Source organism: Globicephala melas, chromosome 10 (genome assembly GCF_963455315.2).
Source record: "Globicephala melas chromosome 10, mGloMel1.2, whole genome shotgun sequence".
NCBI classification, from domain to species: Eukaryota; Metazoa; Chordata; class Mammalia; order Artiodactyla; family Delphinidae; genus Globicephala; species Globicephala melas.
In genome coordinates this window covers 704,139-722,606 of record NC_083323.1, presented here as the reverse complement: position 1 = coordinate 722,606, position 18,468 = coordinate 704,139, and the positions used below count along the sequence as shown (strand labels likewise).

At 59.8% G+C, this 18,468-nt stretch overlaps 2 protein-coding genes across 3 annotated transcripts in view; one reads left to right on the top strand and one right to left on the bottom strand.

Annotated features, from left to right (window-relative positions):
* Positions 1–1,186: 1,186 nt before the first annotated feature.
* On the top strand, positions 1,187–4,292 carry PIM3 (Pim-3 proto-oncogene, serine/threonine kinase). Its single transcript, XM_030855565.3, has 6 exons — positions 1,187–1,554; positions 1,661–1,770; positions 1,859–1,909; positions 1,996–2,365; positions 2,879–3,055; positions 3,135–4,292. Exons 1-6 carry the CDS (start codon positions 1,470–1,472, stop codon positions 3,320–3,322), a joined length of 981 nt encoding a protein of 326 aa, XP_030711425.1. The 5' UTR covers positions 1,187–1,469; the 3' UTR covers positions 3,323–4,292.
* Positions 4,293–11,200: 6,908 nt separating this feature from the next.
* The window catches only part of IL17REL (interleukin 17 receptor E like), a 49,368-nt gene continuing 42,100 nt past the window's right edge, over positions 11,201–18,468 (bottom strand). Inside the window, exons 17-20 of one of the 2 annotated variants that reach the window (XR_009565315.1) lie at positions 14,531–14,658; positions 14,323–14,415; positions 14,188–14,223; positions 11,201–13,158 (exon numbers count right to left, since the gene is read on the bottom strand). The gene's annotated coding sequence lies outside the window, so the exon portion shown is untranslated. Of the gene's footprint in view, positions 13,159–14,187; positions 14,224–14,322; positions 14,416–14,530; positions 14,659–16,542; positions 17,169–18,468 lie in introns of those variants that run through there. The other variant, XR_009565316.1, reaches the window with a different exon arrangement.

Below are 18,468 nucleotides of genomic sequence, written 5' to 3'. Positions count from 1 at the left end.
TGTGGATGCCATGATTAGGTCCCAGCCTGGTCCCCAGGGGCCACGGGGAGTACCTGCGATGCCAGAAGGACCAGTACCTTGACCTCCTGGTTCCCCCAACCCTCAACCCTCTCTGGGATGGCTGTGGGAAGCAGTGGACGTCCTGAGCTCAGCCACTGGGACTGGCAGACGGCTGCTCACACCTGAGCTGCTCAGGCCGGTGACTTGGGCTGAGGTTGGCAACCCGTGGGGTTGGATGAGTCTGTGCTATACAAAAGGCAGAGGACAGGCTCAGGTCCAGACGAGGGCCCTGAAGACCTAGTCTGGCTCTGGCTCTGACAGAGGCGGGCAAGGTGGCCTCCCTGGTAGAGGTGGACAGCAGCTGGGCCTGGAGGGCAACCAGGTGGGTGGAGAGCCGAGGAGGGCTCTCCAGGCACGGGGTCAGCAGGGCAAAGTTCCTGGGAGGGAGGCGGAGTCAGGGAGGGACCTCGGGCTGCGGGCTTTGAGGTCAAGCCCTGGTAAGAACGAAGGCCCGGGGTAGGCAGAGTGGAGCCTCAGCCCACCCGGGGGCCGCGAGGCCCGGGGCGCTGTCGCCCGGCGGGGTCCCCCAGGGGGCGAAGGTGCCAGCCGCTCCAGGCCACGGGCGCGTCGGGGTGCGCGGACTGCCGGGGAGGCACAAGCACAGCCTGGGGTATCGGGGGCGCCTCCCAGACCCCGCCGCTCCTCGGGACCCCACCGCCGCATTCCTGGCTCAGCCGCCCTCGCCCGGCCGGTGTAGCCGGTGACCTTCCCGGCGCGGCCTGGGGCGGGGCCCTGGCCCCGCCCCGTCCGCGCGACGCCACTGGCTGGGCCCCGTGCCCTTTGCAAACACCGGCTCCCATTGGCTCCCGCGGCCCCGCCCCGCACTCCCGGGCCACCGCCCGCGCGGGAACTGCGCGTGCGCGGGGGCGTGTGTGACCGCGGAGAGGTGACGCGCCACGCCGTGCCGTGCGCCTCCGCGACTCCGCTCCCGCCAGCTAGTCCCAGGCGGTTCGCCGCGCCCCCCGCCCGCCCCCGCCCACTCCGGAAGGCGCGCCGGCCTCTTCCCGCCGTCGCCTCGGCAGCTTACGCGGGTTCCAGAGGCGACCCCCGCCGCTCAGCCCCGGCGGAAGGGGGCGGGGCCCCGGCTCGGCCCGCCCCCGCGGAGGGATACGCGCGGCCGCGGCCCAAAACCCCGGGGCGAGGCGGCCCGGGCGTGTGAGCGGCTCGGTCTGCTGCGCGTGTCGTCGTGGTCCACGCGGGGCTTGGTCGGGCAGTGCGCCGCGCGGACGGCCTCGCCCGAACAGGCCCGCGCTCCGAGGCCGGCGGTCCCGGCGCACCTGCCCGCTGTCCGCGTCGGGGCTACGCGCGGCCCGGAGAGGCCGTCCTCCCGCGTTCTCCACCGCGCGGGGAGCCGGGCCGGGCAAGAGGCGGCGCGGAGGCCGGGGGCCCGCGCCCGGCCGCCGCCCGCGATGCTGCTCTCCAAGTTCGGCTCCTTGGCGCACCTGTGCGGACCAGGCGGCGTGGATCATCTCCCGGTGAAAATCCTGCAGCCAGGTATGCGGGGGCCGGGGGTGTGGGCGCGCACCGAGGTTGGGCGTCCACCGGGGTCGGGGGGCCGGGCTCTCCGGTCGCACCAACCCCGCCCGTGCGCTCTCCACAGTCAAGGCAGACAAGGAGAGCTTCGAGAAGGTGTATCAGGTGGGCGCCGTGCTGGGCAGCGGCGGCTTCGGCACGGTCTACGCAGGCAGCCGCATCGCCGACGGGCTCCCGGTGAGTCTGGCCGCCCGGCACCCGGGATTCTCGGCCCGCGCGCGTCGTTGCGTCCGCGTGGGCCTGACCACTGGTCCCTTCCCCCCAGGTGGCCGTGAAGCACGTGGTGAAGGAACGGGTGACCGAGTGGGGTAGCATCGTAAGTGTGGGCGGGGAGCGCGGGGCGCCGGGCGGAGCGGGGGACGCGGGCGCCGGGCGGAGCGCGCTGACCGCCGTGTCCCTTAGGCCGGCGCGGCTGTACCCCTGGAGGTGGTGCTGCTACGCAAGGTGGGCGCGGCCGGAGGCGCGCGCGGGGTCATTCGCCTGTTGGACTGGTTCGAGCGGTCCGACGGCTTCCTACTGGTGCTGGAGCGGCCCGAGCCGGCGCAAGACCTCTTCGACTTCATCACGGAGCGGGGCGCGCTCGACGAGGCCCTGGCGCGCCGCTTCTTCGCGCAGGTGTTGGCCGCCGTGCGCCACTGTCACGGCTGCGGGGTCGTGCATCGCGACATCAAGGACGAGAACCTGCTGGTGGATCTGCGCTCGGGCGAGCTCAAGCTCATCGACTTCGGCTCGGGTGCGCTACTCCGCGACACCGTCTACACCGACTTCGACGGTGAGCGCCCTCCCCGCGGCGAGGGCCGAGGGGCTGGCGACTGTTGGGGCCGCGCGCCGCGCTGGCTTGCCCAGAGCGGGGCCTCGGGCCGTTGGGTCCGCCAGGTTGGGGCGCGGGGCGGACTCCAGACTCCTCTTGGCCGGCGCCGCCTCGGGCCTCCCCTGCGCGCGTGCGGAACGCGGGGGCGCCGCGCAGAAATCCCCGCATTGCGGTGCCGGGGAAGCCGGGGCTCCCTGCCCCTCCCCTTCCCGGTATCCTCACCTCACATCTGTTTGTTGTGAAACCGGACCCCGCGCTCATGTGATCCGCCTCCCGCGCCGGGCCAGCTGGGCGGGCGGGGCGGCGGCGCCAGGGGAGACCACGCCTGCCGGGGTTTTTCCAGGGTGAGGACCGGCCCCCGGCTCCAACGCGGAGAGGATCAACTGGGAGCCAGGGGTCTCGGTGTTCGCGTGCTGCCGGCCTGGTGGGGCGCCGACCCGGCAGCCGGTCTGCTAAGCCCCGTGTGTCCCCCAGGCACCCGCGTGTACAGCCCTCCGGAGTGGATCCGTTACCACCGCTACCACGGGCGCTCGGCCACCGTGTGGTCTCTGGGCGTGCTGCTCTACGACATGGTCTGCGGGGACATCCCCTTCGAGCAGGACGAGGAGATTCTCCGGGGCCGCCTCTTCTTCCGCAGGAGGGTCTCCCCAGGTGCGCTGAGGGGCTGGGCCTGCCACTGGCGGCGAGGTGTCGCGGGGCGGCCCTGTCCTGACCCCCTCTTCCCTCACAGAGTGCCAGCAGCTCATTCAGTGGTGTCTGTCCCTGCGGCCCTCTGAGAGGCCCTCGCTGGACCAGATCTCTGCCCACCCCTGGATGCTGGGGGCTGAGGGGGGCACCCCGGAGAGCTGTGATCTGCGGCTCTGCGCCCTGGACACGGACGATGGGGCCAGCACCACGTCCAGCAGCGAGAGCTTGTGAGCAGGGCCTGCCCCTGGCCGTGGGAACCGGAGGGGACCCCTGCGCTATGCCCGGGCCTGCGCTGGGCCGGCTCTGCCGGGCTGTCTGCCCCTTGCGAAAAGCAGTGACCTCCGACCCCTGGTGACTTTCGCCTTTGGCACCGGCCGGTTCCTTTGCTTTGAGTGCCTTTTCGAACGCTGCTCTCACGGGACTTAGTTTTCTCAAGCTCTGTCTGTCCAAAGACACTCCGATCCAAGCCAGGTCCCGCCTGCCCACGGCCGGCGCTTGACCCGAGACCGTCCCTCTCCTGTGCTGCTCCGGAGGTGGCCCTGACCTCCCCGCCCCTCTGCGTCTGACGTGTCGGACCAGGAGCTCTCCCGTGTCCTGTGGCCTCGTCTCACATGGGCACGGGGTCCCTCATCATGCCCCCCCCCCCACCCTCGTGTCTCGGTGTTCGTCTGGGCACGTCTGTGCACAAGCAATGCAACGTTCAGGCCTTGCTGCCCGCCCGCCCACCCGATGCGTGTGCAACCGTCTTATTTATGGTGTGACCCCGAGGAGGGCTATTTATTGTTTAATTTATTTGTTGAGGTTCCTCCCTCCCAGCAGCCCTAGCTCCTCAAGGCCTGTGGGCAGAGGAGGGGGCGGCCGTGCGTGTGGACCCCAGGTCCCAATCCTACCCGTGTCTGTCAGAAGGTGGACTTGTACAGTGGCTAATTTAAGGGGAGTGGGTGACCCCGCCCCCTTGCGGCTCTGCGCCCTTGGGGGGTGGGTTTTAAATTATTGACCTTGTACAGTCTGCTTGTTGGCTCTGGAGGCTGGGGGGTGGGGGGACAGAGTCTCAAGCCTTTAATTTATTTCAGCAGTTGTGTTTGTGTGATCCCGGTGTGCGTAGGCACTGCGGATAGGGTTTTCTTTCAGTTCAAAAGTGAGATGTCTGGAAATCATATTTTTTTATACAGGTATTTCAATTAAACTGTTTTGTATGAAATGGATATTCTGTGTTTACTGGGCTGGGTCGTCTTGGGTAAGAGAAGAGGTTTGGGGAGAAGGGGCATCTGGTCCCTGCATAGCTCCTTCTGCATTTCCTGCGGGGAGGTGGCCGTACGAGGGGCTCAGGCGCTTCCCTCCCAGCTTTTGGCCTTCTTGCTACTCCGTTTGGACCCTGCTGCCCCAGGGGAGTGGGAAACACACTGTGCCCTCGGGCCCCTGGGGGGAGGAGCAGGGAGCCAGGCCTTGGGGGTGTTGCCAGCACGAGTCTGGGGCCGTGGCTGGCAGTGGCCCCAAGACGCTGGAAGGGGTTCTGAAGCATGAGGAGAAGTTTGCCAGGGGATGGGGGTGGGAGGTGTTCCAGGTGCGGAGAACAGAGGTGGCGGGTTGGGCCCTGGCCTGACAGGTGCAGGGTGAGGTGGCGGATGGGAGCCACGGCCAAGTCCAGGTGTGGACACGTGGGCCAGGCTGCAGTGTGAAGGGCAGTCCGTGGAGCGTCTGGCCATGCCCTGCCCCGCCTCCACGGGAGCCCTGTGCTGGGCATCTTGTGCTGGGGCAGGTGCTGGAGCCCCCAGAGGCCTGTCCCTGGGTCCCACGGCCCAGGTCCCGTGTCTCATGCCTGCTGGTGGGCCCTGGGAGCAGAGTTGGACAGAAGGGCGTCCGGGGGCCGAAGGTTAGAGCAGAGGCAGGAGGTTTTGGAAGGCGAAGCTGGAGGAAGTGGAGTCAGCTCGGCCACTCAGAAGTCAGCGGGCGTTCGTGGCCTGCCTGGGGCCTGGCGCCTCCCCCCGGAGCTGCTGCTGAGCCCCCCGCCTCCCCGGGGTGGCCCCCCTCGGTGTGTGGGGTGCCGGGCAGCACTGCCCGAGTCCTGCCAGGCTCCGTGGGGCTCTTCTCCGTTGCTCACCCTGCCTCTCCGCGGAGCAGGGCACTCGGGCAGCGGCCCCGCCCCCCACCCTGGTGACACCGTGATCCCGGCTCCCCCTCTTGCCAGCTGAGGGTGTGCCCTGCCCGTTTACCCCCCCATCCTCAGTCGGTCCATCTTCCAGACCGTCCAGTGAGCACTCCCAGAGCTCGCCTTAGTGTGGGACCCAGTCCGACTTGGGGAGGGCGAGGCGCCCCCCACGGAGCCGCCAGGCGCCGCAGCCTGCTGGGAAGGCAAGGGGCTCGTGGAATTGGGGACCCACTTGCTGGGCATGGTCTGTGCCACTGGTGCCCCTGGTGTCTGCGGGCCCTCTGCCGGGGTGGGGTCTGTCCTGGCCGTCAGTACTGGCCCTGTCGGTGGGGCTGGGGGCTCCTCTGGCGCAGGGCCTCTTGGGACCAGGATGGGGTTGTTTCCACGGGCAGGATCCCCAGCCCCGCCTTGAGGCTGCTGGCACCGTCGGCTGTGTGGACGGCCTGCGGCTGGAGCAGAGGGGACAGGCTGCTTGAAGACCGTGGAGGGCCCGACCCCCCAAACCCTGTCCTGCCCTCCTCGAGGCTGCCAGCTTCTGGGCCAGGCCCAGGCTTCTTCCAGCAGCCACAGTCCCAGGGGCTCCCCTGGTCCAGGGGCTCTGACTGTGCTCTGCCAGGCCAGCCCCCATCTCCACTCAGCCTTTGATATCTTGACCAGTTTAGTATCGAGGCTCCTTTAGAACCACTTGCTCACCTCCAGCCCTCAGGGGCTTTCCTTGGGGTTGCACGGAACCCAGAAATCATCGCGGAAAGCACCGGAAACCTGAACGCGCTATGGCCCTCGGGGGTGCGAGCACCTCTGCTCGGAGGCGCCCACACCCACGGGAGCGACACAGTACACCCCGCACAGTGCTCACGGCCAGGCCTCCTGGGGGCTGGTGGGTGCTGGCCAAGCCGATGAGGTGGCGGGTGGGCGACCTCTCCGGGCTGCTCACCCACCTGCCTGAGGCCGGCCCCGCTTCCGGGGCAGCGTCTGGGAGGCACATCCAAACGCACTTGCCGCAGCTGTCAGGGCCTCGCTGTTTCTTTCCTCCGGTGCAGCCCCCAAAAGGAAACCTTGGCGTGGCTTTGCTGCCTCGGCTTCTGAGAAAAGGGAAGTGAACCCACCTGGGAGCCCCACCCAACCCTCTGGGCACCCAGACCCTGGCTGGGGGAATCCCCATGCTCTCCGAAGGGGACAGGCTGGGTGGCTCCCACGGGGGCGGTGGAGACTGGACAGGCAGGGGCTGGGGGGCCATCACCTGCCTGCGTGACCCTGGCCCTGAGCACTGCGGCTGGGAAGGGCACCCGGGTCTGTGGACGCTGGCACGTCACAGGCCCGGGCTGGAGCAGGACAGGGTGCGCACTGAGCTGGAGACACACGGGGGCCTCCGGGGAGGGCGCTTGTGAGCGGCAGGGCCCAGGGTCCTGGGCAGGCAGCAGGGACGGTGTCGGCCAGGCCCGGCCGGCCCACAGCGCAAGGGGAGGGAGAGGAGCTCGTTGGGCCCAGTTCATCCCTGACCTGCAGCTGTGGCTGAGGGGTGCAGGGCCCAAGCTGATTTGCTGGCCCTGGGGTTCCTCAGTGGGTCTGTCCCCTCTGCAGAGGTCTCTGATTGGGGCGGGGCGGGGGGAGCTGCCTGAGCCCTGGGCACATGACTTCCAGGCAGCCTTGGCAAACCCCTGAGCTTCGATTACACAGTTGACACCCCGCTCTGCCTGCCCCCCGCCCGGTCCCCAAGGGTTCCTGGCAGTCAGGCCTGTCTGGGCAGGGAGGGGAGCAGGGCCTGCCCCTCCAGCACTGGTTACGGTCCTCCTCCTGGCCTGGTCCCTGCAAGAAAGCCCTTCCCAGGTGCCGCCGGGGTGCGGTGTATGGGGGGCCAGCCCTTCCCAGGTGCCGGCCGGGGTGCGGTGTATGGGGGCCTGCTCCCGGATGCATGAATGAGGAGCCCCTCTTTTGGGGGTAGGTCACCTGTACTTGGCACTGAATGAGCCAGGTGAGGGAAACTGAGGCTCAGGGACCCACCCAATGTCACAAACAGCCGAGAAGGCCGCCCCACCCAGGGAGGGGAGGTGCCCTAGGGCGGGACCGCATCTTCCTAACACACAGAGCTCGGAAAGGTGGGCTGGCTCTGACCTGGCCTCTGGCCCCTCCTGCCCGCCCTGCTGCCAGGAGGCCGCCTGCCCTGATCTGAGGCTCAGGCCTTTGGTGGGCAGGGCACCTGACATCACTGGGCCTGCACACCTGCTGGGGAGGCTGGCATCTGGTCCAGGGCCTTCAGGCTTCCCCACCCCAGGCAGCCCTGCAGGAACCCGAGCCAGTTCCTTGGAAGGATGGAGAGGAGAGCTGCTGATGCCCGAGGCACCAGGCCAAGCCCAGCCCAGGAGTCATCTGCCCCATTCCTTGCGGCCCCCAGGTCCCCGCCAGAGCCTGGGCTATGGGGAGGGGGCTGGACTGTGACGGTGAGAAGGCCCTGCTGGTGTCAAGTGGCAGGGCCTCTCTGGGCTGTAGATGCCGTGGGTCCTGGGACCCAGTGACTAGGAAGCCTGGGAGGTTCCACCCCCTGGGCAAGGCCGGCCAGGAAGCCAGGGTTCCTGGACCACTGGGGCACTGCCCGAGGCTGTGTGAGCCCGAAAGCACCAGGCCGCTTGCTGGTCTCCCACTTCCCACCTTGGCGGGGGGAACGGGGCCTGGAGACATCTGGACTGGGGTTCATATCACGGCATGGCCCGCTTGATGGGTCCCCACAGAGGCACCCCCATCCTGGTGAGAGTGTGGGGAGGGGTCTGCAGCCCCACCCTGTGGAGCACCCCAAGGGGGTCGCCCCAAGCCTCCTGACCCTCCCTGCCGGCTGGCTTCTGCTCACCACGCCTCCCCCAAGCCGCCTCAAAGGGCCCCTTCCCTCTGGAGGGAAGCAGACACTCCTGACCCCAGGGGCTCACCCCTGCCAGAGGGGCAGTGACCCAGACAAATGGGCATGATGGTTTCGGGATGTGACAGAGACACGGTGGTGGGGTTCCTAGGGGTCGCTGTCGGCCTTTCTGCTGAGTGGGCCTGAGAGATGGCACTGGCAGCTCTGCAGAGATCTGGGGAGGGAGCGCTGGCAGGGGAAACAGCAGATGCAAAGGCCCTGAGGCAGGTGGAGGAGCCCAGGCCCAGCTTACTCAGGGCTGGAAGCAAAGGACAGACACAGGAGGGGCTGCACAGCCTCCACCAGCACACGCGCTCCTGCAGTGGCCCTGGATTCTCCTGACAGCCTGCTCCACCTGGGTGGGCTAAGGGGGTGGGTAAGCTGAGGGGAAGGAGGTGGGGGGCTTCAGAGGCCCTGAGCCCTGAGCGAAGCCGTGGGGCCGCTCCGCGCCTTCCTGCCCGAGCTCCTGCCGGTCGCAGCACTCTCTGCTGAGAGATGAGGGTTAGGGTGCAGCTGGCCCGCAGACCCCGGCATGCTGGCTGCCGAGGTCCCTGGCGCCGTGGCTGACTCAGCATCCTTCTCAACAGGCCACAGCAGGGGGGGGTGCCCCCTACCCAGGGGCCGAAAGAGGCGCCCAGGGACCCGAGCCGGCCCTGGAGCAGGTCAGGGTTGACTCAGCATCCTTCTCAACAGGCCACAGCAAGGGGGGGGGGTGCCCCCTACCCAGGGGCCGAAGGAGGCGCCCAGGGACCCGAGCCGGCCCTGGAGCAGGTCAGGGTTGACTCAGCATCCTTCTCAACAGGCCACAGCAAGGGGGGGGGGGTGCCCCCTACCCAGGGGCCGAAGGAGGCGCCCAGGGACCCGAGCCGGCCCTGGAGCAGGTCAGGGTTGACTCAGCATCCTTCTCAACAGGCCACAGCAAGGGGGGGGGGGTGCCCCCTACCCAGGGGCCGAAGGAGGCGCCCAGGGACCCGAGCCGGCCCTGGAGCAGGTCAGGGGCTGCTGTGGGGTCCCGGAGTCCCAGCTCTGCCCCTGCCCAGTGCAGGCCACTCGGCAGCCTCCTGTCTCCCCTCCAGAAAGGCCCAGGGGGTACCACAGAAAGGGTGCGTGTTTGCCCTTGACTGTGCGCGTCTGTGTGTACCTGTGAGTGTGTATGTAGTATGTGTGGGTGTGCACCTCTGTGTGGTCTGTGCATGTGTCTGGGTGCTCGTGTGCATGTGCACGCGTGTGTGATCCAGCACAGGGTTGTGTGTGTGCACGCATGTGTATCTGTGCATGTTGAGCGTGTGTGCATGTGTGTGCACCCGGGCAGGACCTCATCTACGCAGAGCCCGGAGCCAAGACTCGGGGTGTCCTCCCCCCGTGTTCCGCAGCTGCCTCTGCTGTGTGACGCACCCTCCCTTCAGACGCCGCAGCAGCCCGTGGGGGAGCCCCTGTGACTCAGCGCCTGCGGGGGGGGTGGGAGGTGACAGAGGAGGAGCCCGGAACCGGGCAGAGAAGAGGGCAGGAGGCTGTGGCAGTAAAGGTCCTGCCCCCCGAGCGCTCCCGCCGCCCAGCGGCCACCGGCGCGGTGGCAGTGCGGTCACACGCGTGTACGGTGTCAGGGCACAAAGGCGTGTTGGCCCACGTGTAGGGACCGTCTTCAGCCCCAGAGGGGGCTCGAGAGCCATGAGCGCATCAGGGTCATGGGAAGTGGGGGTTCGCAGAGGGCCCTGCCGAGATCTGAGGGGGGGTGGGGGCGGGGCGCCGAGGGGAGGTGAGTGTGCTGGAGTGTGGGGGGGGTCCCGGGCGTGAGGGGCACGTGGGGGGCTCAGGGTCCTCCAAGTCCAGGAGGCAGGTGGGCCCCCGAAGACTCGGGAAGCAGAGGCAGTCAGACCCGAGGGCGAGTGGAGGCTCCCCAGGACCCTGTCCACGTGCCCAGGACGCCCCCGCAGGCACAGTGAGGGCCCTCCCTCCACAGCACCCGCCTCCGATGAGTGCTTAAGGGGAGGCCCTGTCCCGTCCTGGTGCTGACCTGCCCTGGGCCTGAGGACACCTCTTTGCGCTGCCGCGCAGGAGGGGAATCTCAGGACCTGGGGGCGGCCGGGGGCTCGGAGCTGTGGTCCACTGGCTTCCCCACCCTGGGACGTTACGTCCCCTTCCTCGTCACACGTGGTCACTGGGGGCCAGCAGTTCTGTCTGCCCTGTACCTGACTCCCTAGTGAGCACAAAGGGGCTGAAGTTTGGGGATCCCCGGGGCCAGTGGGGTCTGTCATGGGGCGAGAAGCAAGGGCCAAGCTGGGCCTGGAACACAGAGGTGTGCACCGTCGGGTTGGCAGGGTGGGTGCCACCTTTCACCCCGGCCACACCGCAACGGTCCCTTCCCTGGGGACACTGGAGCATCGAGTGGAGGCGCCCTGGCCTGGGGGTGGGGTCTCAGGGAGGGGCAGAGCCCAGGGCAGGGTGGTGGCACTTGTGGGGCAGGCCCAGCCCCTCGGCACCATGTTTGTCTCTGCCCAGGCAGCCCACCCTGCGCATCCTCGTGCGGGTCCCCCCTGGGGTCCTCCAGGCGTGTCTGTCTCCGGGGCCCTGCTCGCTGCCCCCCCGAGGTGTGCCCGCCCAGGTGCGCCCCCGCCCGGCCCCGTGCACACACCAGGCCTTTCTCTGCGCAGCCACTGGGGGTCTTGGTCAACCCTGCCCCGCCCCCGCCCTCTCACCCGCGCCCAAGAGCCGCCAGCTGCCCCCGCCTCGGGGCGCACCCCCACCTCCCCTAGACAGTACCCCAGCCTCCCTCCGGCCCCCCAAGGTGCCATGGGTCCCTCACCTCCCGAGGGGCCTGCTCGCTCCAGGACCTGTGTGGGGCGGAGGTGATGAGGGGGCCTCCGCCAGGGGAGAGCCCCGGGGGCAGGGTCCGGGTCAGGCCCTTCCTTTCAGCTGGCTGCCTTTTTAATAACAAGCAAAATTCCTCTTAAAAATAGTCTAAGCCACTTTAAACATTTCTCAGAGAGTTAAATGGAAATCTAATAAAATCTGTGAAAAGTATTTTTAAAACAGCTTTATCGAGGTGTAATTTACATCCCATGAAGTCCACCCACTTTCAACGACTTCAATGAGCCACCCACCCTTCAATGGTTTTAGTAAAACTTCCGAGTTGTGCAACCACCACAGTCCGATTTTAGCACGTTTTCCATCCCCTCGATGATCCCTTGTTCCCCACGAGCAGTCACTCGTCCCCCACCCCAGCCCCTGGCAACCACGCACCTGCTTTCTGTCCCACAGACTGGCCTTTTTTGGACGTTTCATATAAACGGAATCTACAACTTGTAGCGTTTGGTATCTGGTTGCTTTCGCTGAGCACACGCATTTTGAAGTTCATCCGTGACGTAACACGTCCATAGTTGGTTCCCATAAACATATTCCATTGTAGGGAACACGTTCTGCTTATCCGCTCACCAGTTGATGGATGTTTGCTTTTCTTCCCCCACATTTTGGCTCTTACGAATAAGGCTGTTATGTACATTCAGGTACATGTCTTCGTGTGCACATACATTGTCATTTCTTTGAGGTAGACACCTAGGAATGGAATTGCTGGGTCACGTGGGACATTTCCATGTAACTTTTGAAGAAGTTGGCTCTACAGTTTGCATTCCCACCAGCAATGACCGAGGCTTCCAATGTTTCCACGTCCTTGTCAACGCTCATTATCATCTTTCATTCTGACTGTAGCCATCCTAGTGGATGTGAAGCGGTGTTGCATTCAGTTTCAATTTGATTTTCCTAATAGCTAATGATGTTAAGCATCTTCTCACATTTGATTAGACATTGCACCAAAGAGGATACCCAGCTTCCCCCCTCCTTCTTTGGTTAAATGTCTAATCAAACTTTCGACCTATTTCTTACTTGGATTGCTTGTCTTATTGTTGTTCTTTAAAATCTTATATATGTTTGTGAATTGTGGTAAAATACACACAACAACTTTCAGCGTGTGTCGTATTTTGAGTTGTGAGCGTTCTTTATAGATTCTAAATGCAAGTCCTTTATTATTAATACATATAAGATTTGGGAACATTTAACCCAGTTTTCACCATCTTACTGCTGGTGTTTGAAACACAAAACGTTTACTTTTGACCAAGTCCAATTTGTCTGTCTTTTCCATGGGTCCTGTCTTTAGTGTCTGCTGCACCTGAGAACACTATGCGTCACTCAAGGGCACAGAGGTTTTCTTTTATGTTTCCTTTCAGAAGCGTTATGGCTGTAGCGCCTACATTTAGGTTTATGGTTCATTTTGAGTTAATTTTTGTGTACGGTGTGAGGTAAGGGTCCAAACTCCTCTTTCTCCATGTGGATGTCCAATTACCATAGCACCATTTGTTGAAGAGTATCCCTTTCCCCAGTGAAAGCTGTGGCACCTTTGTCAAAAATCATCTGATCATTTATTTCTGGATCTCAGTCCTGTTCCATGGGCCTGGATGTCAGTCCATACTGCAAAACGTGCTGTCTCTATCGCTGTAGCGTTAGTGTAAGTTTTAAAATTGGAAACTCTAAATTCTCCAGCTTTGCTCCTTTAAAAACTTGTTTTGGCTATTTTGTGTCCTTTGCCTTTCCATACACATTTTACGATCAGATTGCTCACTTCTGCCCCCCAGAAATCCACTCACATTTTGATAGAAATTGCATTCAGTCTGTTCAGTCTGTGTGCATCGTAACAGTATTGAGTCTTCCCACCCATGAACACTGAATTTCTCCCTGTTTATTTAGATTTCTTTACTCTCTCTTAGAATTGCTCTGTAGTCTTAAGTGTACAAGTCTTGCTCTCCTTTTGTTAAGTTCATTCCTAACCATTGCATTCTTTTCATTGCTGTTGTAAATGGAGTTGTTATCTCAATTTCCTTTCTGGATCGTTCATCGGTAACATATCGAAATGCAGATGGTTTTTGTATGTTGATCTTGGGTCCTGGAACCTTGCTGAACTCACATATTAGCAGCTTTTTCCCTCTATGTTCTCCTGCCGTTTGGCCCCAAATGTGTCACAAATGCAGAAGTGGATAGTTTCTGGTGGAGGAAAAGGGAACCTTCAGGTACGTGGAAAGTACCAGGAAAATAATGGAGAGGAAGAAGTTCAGTGAAATGACGCCAGAAGCTTTAAAATTTAAACTCCCGCTGTCACCCCTAATCCGAGTGCGTGGATCTGATCCTAATTAGCATATCAAATACTTGGAAAATTGATCTGACAGGTAGACCTCCACCCAGGTCTCAGAGTGAGTACTAGGTGGTGCCCATGGGGCCAGACCTGATTAGAACAGCAAACATTGAATATCGATTGGACATTGGAACCAGAGCCCACAGGAAACTAACATTCTCCATGGGCAGGGGGAGACCCATAATACTCAAATGTCCGGGGTAGAAACCGAAATCACTTGGTATACGAAGAACCTGAAAATCTCAACTCACATAAGAAAAGACAATAGACGCCAACGGTGGGATGACACAGATGTTTGAATCATCTGACAGGGACGTTAAAGCAGATTATATAAAAGTACCTGAACTACAAATTGCAAACAGTCTTGACAAAACACTAACACAGAAAAACTTAGCAAAGAAATAGAAAGATATAAACAAGCAAATAGAAATTTTGGAACTGAAAAATTCAATAACTAAAACAAAACAAAAAACCCTCACTAGATGGATTCAATAGCAGAATGGAGATGACAGAGGAAAGAATCAATGAACTCGAAGATATATCAATAGAAATGAATCTGTGGGAACTCCCTGGTGGTCCAGTGGTTAGGACTCAGCGCTTTCACTGCCGAGTGCACAGGTTCAATCACTGGTCAGGGAACTAAGATCCCACAAGCTGTGTGGTGTGGCCAGAAAAAAAAAAAAAAAGAAATTAATCTGAAAAATAGAAAAAAGATTTAAAAAACTGAACAGAGTCTCAGGGGCCCATGGGACCACAACAAAGGGCTATATTTGTGGTGCTGGAGTCCCAGAAGGAAAGGAGAAAGACTGTGGGGCTGAAAACATATTTTGAGGAAATAATAACTGAAAACTTTGCAAGTTTGGTGAAAGATATAAACTTACAATTGAAGAAGCAGGGCTAATCCCATCCAGGATAAGCTGAAAGAAATCCACACCAAGACGCTTCAATATCAAATTGCTGGAAACTACAAACAAAGGAAAAATCTTAAGAGCAGCCAGAGAAAAGTTATGTATTACCTACAGAGGAGCTAGGATTTGAATGACTGGGCTTCTCTTCAGAAATCGTAGAGACCAGAAAGAAGTATTGGTAATACAACATTTTTCTGAGCACTGCAAGAAAAGAAACGTCAATTCAGGTTTCCACACCTAGCAAACTTCTGTAACTTGATAAAGAGCATCAACAAAAATCCTACAGCTAATACCATACTCTCTGTGGAAGACTTACTGTGAAAGGCTTTTTCCCCGAAGATCAGCATCGAGTCAAGGATGCCCATCTTGTCATTCTTATTCAACACAGTACCAGCATTTGTAGCCAGTGCAATAGACCAAGAAAAGGAAATAACAGCATACGAACTGGAAAGGAAGAATAAAACTGTCCTTTTTTCTAGCAACACGATTATCTATGTAGAAAATCCCAGGGAATCTATTTTTTAAAAAAGAACCAAACTGTTAGAACAAATAAGTGAGTTTAGAAAGGTTGCAGGATACAAGACCAACACAAAGAAGTCAATCCTATTCCTGTGCATAAGCAGACATAAGCAGTGAGTAACTGGGAACCAAAATTTTAAGCAAATTGCTATTTATTATGGCTCCCACTTAATAGACACTAAAATGTCTAGGTGTCAATTTAGCAAAACATGTATGCTGTGTGCTGAAAACTACAGAAGGCTGTTGGAAACATCAGAAAGATCTAAACAAATGGAAAGACTTATCATGGTCATGGATTTGAAGACTCAGCGTAGTAAAAATGTCGTTTCTCCCCAAAGCGACCTGCAGATTTCACACATTACCAGCCCAAATTCCAGGAAGACTGTTTTGTAGATGTAGACAAGCCAGTTCTAGAATTTACACGGAAGGGCAATGAAACGGGAATGACTAAAACAATTTGAGGACTTCCCTTGTGGTGCAGTGTTAAGAATCCGCCTGCCAATGCAGGGGACACGGGTTCGAGCCCTGGTCTGGGAAGATCCCACATGCCGCGGAGCAACTAAGCCCGTGCGCCACAACTACTGAGCCTGTGCTCTAGAGCCCGCGAGCCACAACTACTGAGCCCACGCACCACAACGACTGAAGCCCGAGTGCCTAGAGCCCGTGCTCCGCAACAAAAGAAGCCACCGCAATGAGAAGCCCACGCACCACAACGAAGAGTAGCCCCGGCTCGCCGCAACTAGAGAAAGCCCGCGCGCAGCAACGAAGACCCAACTCAGCCAAAAATAAATAAATTAATTAATTTAAAAATAAAGACAGTTTAAAAAAAGTTAAGAAAACCCCACACACAGGGAGATCAGCTCGGTGCTTTGTGACCACCTAGAGGTGTGGGATAGGGAGGGTGGGAGGGAGGGAGACGCAGGAGGGAAGAGATATGGGAACATATGTATATGTATAACTGATTCACTTTGTTATAAAGCAGAAACTAGCACACCATTGTAGAGCAATTATACTCCAATAAAGATGTAAAAAAAAAAAAACCCACAAAACTCAGCACTAAGAAAACAACACAATTTACAAATAGGAAAGGTGTTGGGACTTTGGGCATGGGTTTGATCCCTGGTCAAGGAACCAAGATCCTGCATGCTGCGCAGTGTAGCAAAAAAAAAAAAAAAAAAAAAAGGACGTAACTACAAATGCAAAAGGTCTTGAACAGACGCTTCACCAAAGGGGATGTATAGATGGCAACTAAGCACATGAAAAGATGCTTAGCACCATTAGCCACGACAGAAACGCAAACTAGAACCTTGATAAGAGAGCACTGCGTGCTTCTCAGAACGAGTAAAGGAGAAACACTGACAATACCAAGTGCTGGCGAGGATGTGAAGCAACGGGAACTCTGGGATGCGGATGCTGGGAAGGCAAAGCGGTGCGTCCACTCTGGGAGATGCTTTCTCAGTTTCTTATGCAGGTAACTATATATGCTTACCGTGGGAAACAGCAACGCAACCTCAGGCGTTTGTCCTAGAGAAGTGAAAACGTGTGTTCACACACAAACCTGTGCGTGAACACTGGTGGTGGCTTTGTTTGTAACAGCTGGAAACAACCCAAACATCTCTCAGTGGGTGAATGGATGGACGGACCGTGGTGATCTAGACCATGGAATACTGCCGAGTCACGAAAGAAACAAACTGTGGATTCACACAACCTCCCAGATGAATCGCAAGACATTACAGAGTGAGAGAGGCCAGTCCCCCAAGATGGCCTTCTATCTGTTTCCATCCACAGGACCAACCTACCATCGTGGAAAACAGATCAGTGGTTGCCAGAGGTTATGGGTGGAGGAAGTGTGCCCGAAAGGCATGGCAGGGGGTAGGTTTCGGGGTGATGTAACTGTAACCTGTTACAGTGACGGCTTTCCGCATGTGTTAAAATTCAGAGAACTGTCCACCAAAATTAAAAAGTCAATTTTTAATGGAGGGGATAAATTAGGAGTTTGGGATTAACATATACACACTACTATATATAAAATAGATAATCAACTAGGACCTACTGTAGAGCACAGGGAACTCTACTCAATATTCTGTAATAAACTATATGGGAAAAGAATCTGAAAAAGAATATATATATATATAAACTGAATCACTTTGCTGTACACCTGAAACTAACACAGTATTGTAAATGAACTATATTCCAATATAAAATACAAATTAAATTTTAAAAAGTCAGTTTTACTATGTGACAATTAAAAATTAGATGAACAAAATATTTTTAAAATGTATGTTTCAGGCCATTTTTACGCGCGCCCGGGCTTTCTCCTCGCAGCGAGTTCTCCTGCTGGGGGCGAGGGGCGACGGCCGCGCTTTCTCGGGGCACCCAGTCGCACAGTCTGGCGCATGCGCCCGGGAGCCGGGAGGATGGTCGTGGGGTCCCTCCTGAGTGGGTCAAAGGCGAGACAGAGCCTTGCAACCCAAGACAAGGGAGGTGTCCTTAAAGATGTTCCCCCCAATAAAAGCCACAGCGGGGCGGGACGGGGGGCAGAAGACGCGGGCCCTGGAGCCCCGTCCCTAACCTGCCGCGGAGGGGCAGCCAGGCTCCCCAGCCCCTCCCTAACCCCCCACCCCTATCCGGCTCCCGGAGGCCTCCCGGGGCCGCCCTGCCCCTCGCCCTCCAGGGCGTGTAGGCCAAGCCCCAGCCTCGTCCCCCGGGGCAGCCTCCCTCCTCCGACGGGCCCGCCCCGCAGCTGCTCCCTCTCCGCACCCCACCTGCGCCCCAGCCGCCGACCTCCGGAGGAAGCGCGACCCTCCCCAGCCCGCCGCGGGGACCGGGCGGAGACCAGACTTTGAGGCTGGGGGCGGGGTATCCTAGCGGCCGGCCCCGCCCCCCCGCCCATCCCGCTGGCTCTTCGCGGAGCTCGCACCCGGCGGATCCCCGGAGGCTCCTGGGGCGCAAGGGCTGGGAGCGCTGCGGGCGCTGGGGCGGTCAGAGCTGCGGAGAACCCTCGCCCGAGGCGCCAAGTGACACTGGTCCCGCTGGAGAGGCAGGTGCGCCCCTCACCGCGAGCTCTCGGCTGCTTCACCCACAGCGCCTCTTCCCCAGCCGGCTGGACACACGCCCTCCCCAGTGGTCACTGCTGCGTCCAAGTTCTGGGGTCAGACGTGCCCCGGAATGCGCCGCCCCGCTCCCCGCACACCGCACGCCCAGAGGCTGCATCTTCCCCTCGGCTCGCCCAACCTGGGGCCCACTCCCCAGCCTGACTCGCATCCGCGTCTGCCGCCACGGCCCGCTGTGTCCTGTCCTAAGGCTGTGCTCAGTGGCGCCCAGAGAAACGTAGAAAAAGTATGTTTAAACGTGCACACGAAGAGTTTTAGAAAAAAAGAGTCAATCGCCTCAAAGTAATAAGCAGCCGTTTAAAATACCATTAAAATCATCAGAATCTTATTGGAAGCTGTACTCATGAAGGTTCTGCGGGAACTGACAGCTCTTCGCTTTTTGGCTGGAAGAGGGTGAATGTGGGAACCTGTTGCTGGGGGCTGGCGAGGTGGGCGCGCACAGCTGCCCCGAGAGGTGCAGATGCCGCCGAGGCCCAGGCGCTGCTGTCCGGAGGCCCCACTGCCAGGACCCGTCTCCCCGCCCTGCCTGCCGAGCTGCCTCCCCTTCCTCTGGTGGCCCAAGCTGGACACCCAAACCCTGGCCTCTGCTCGACCTCCAGGGGCAGAGACCACCAGCCAGGGA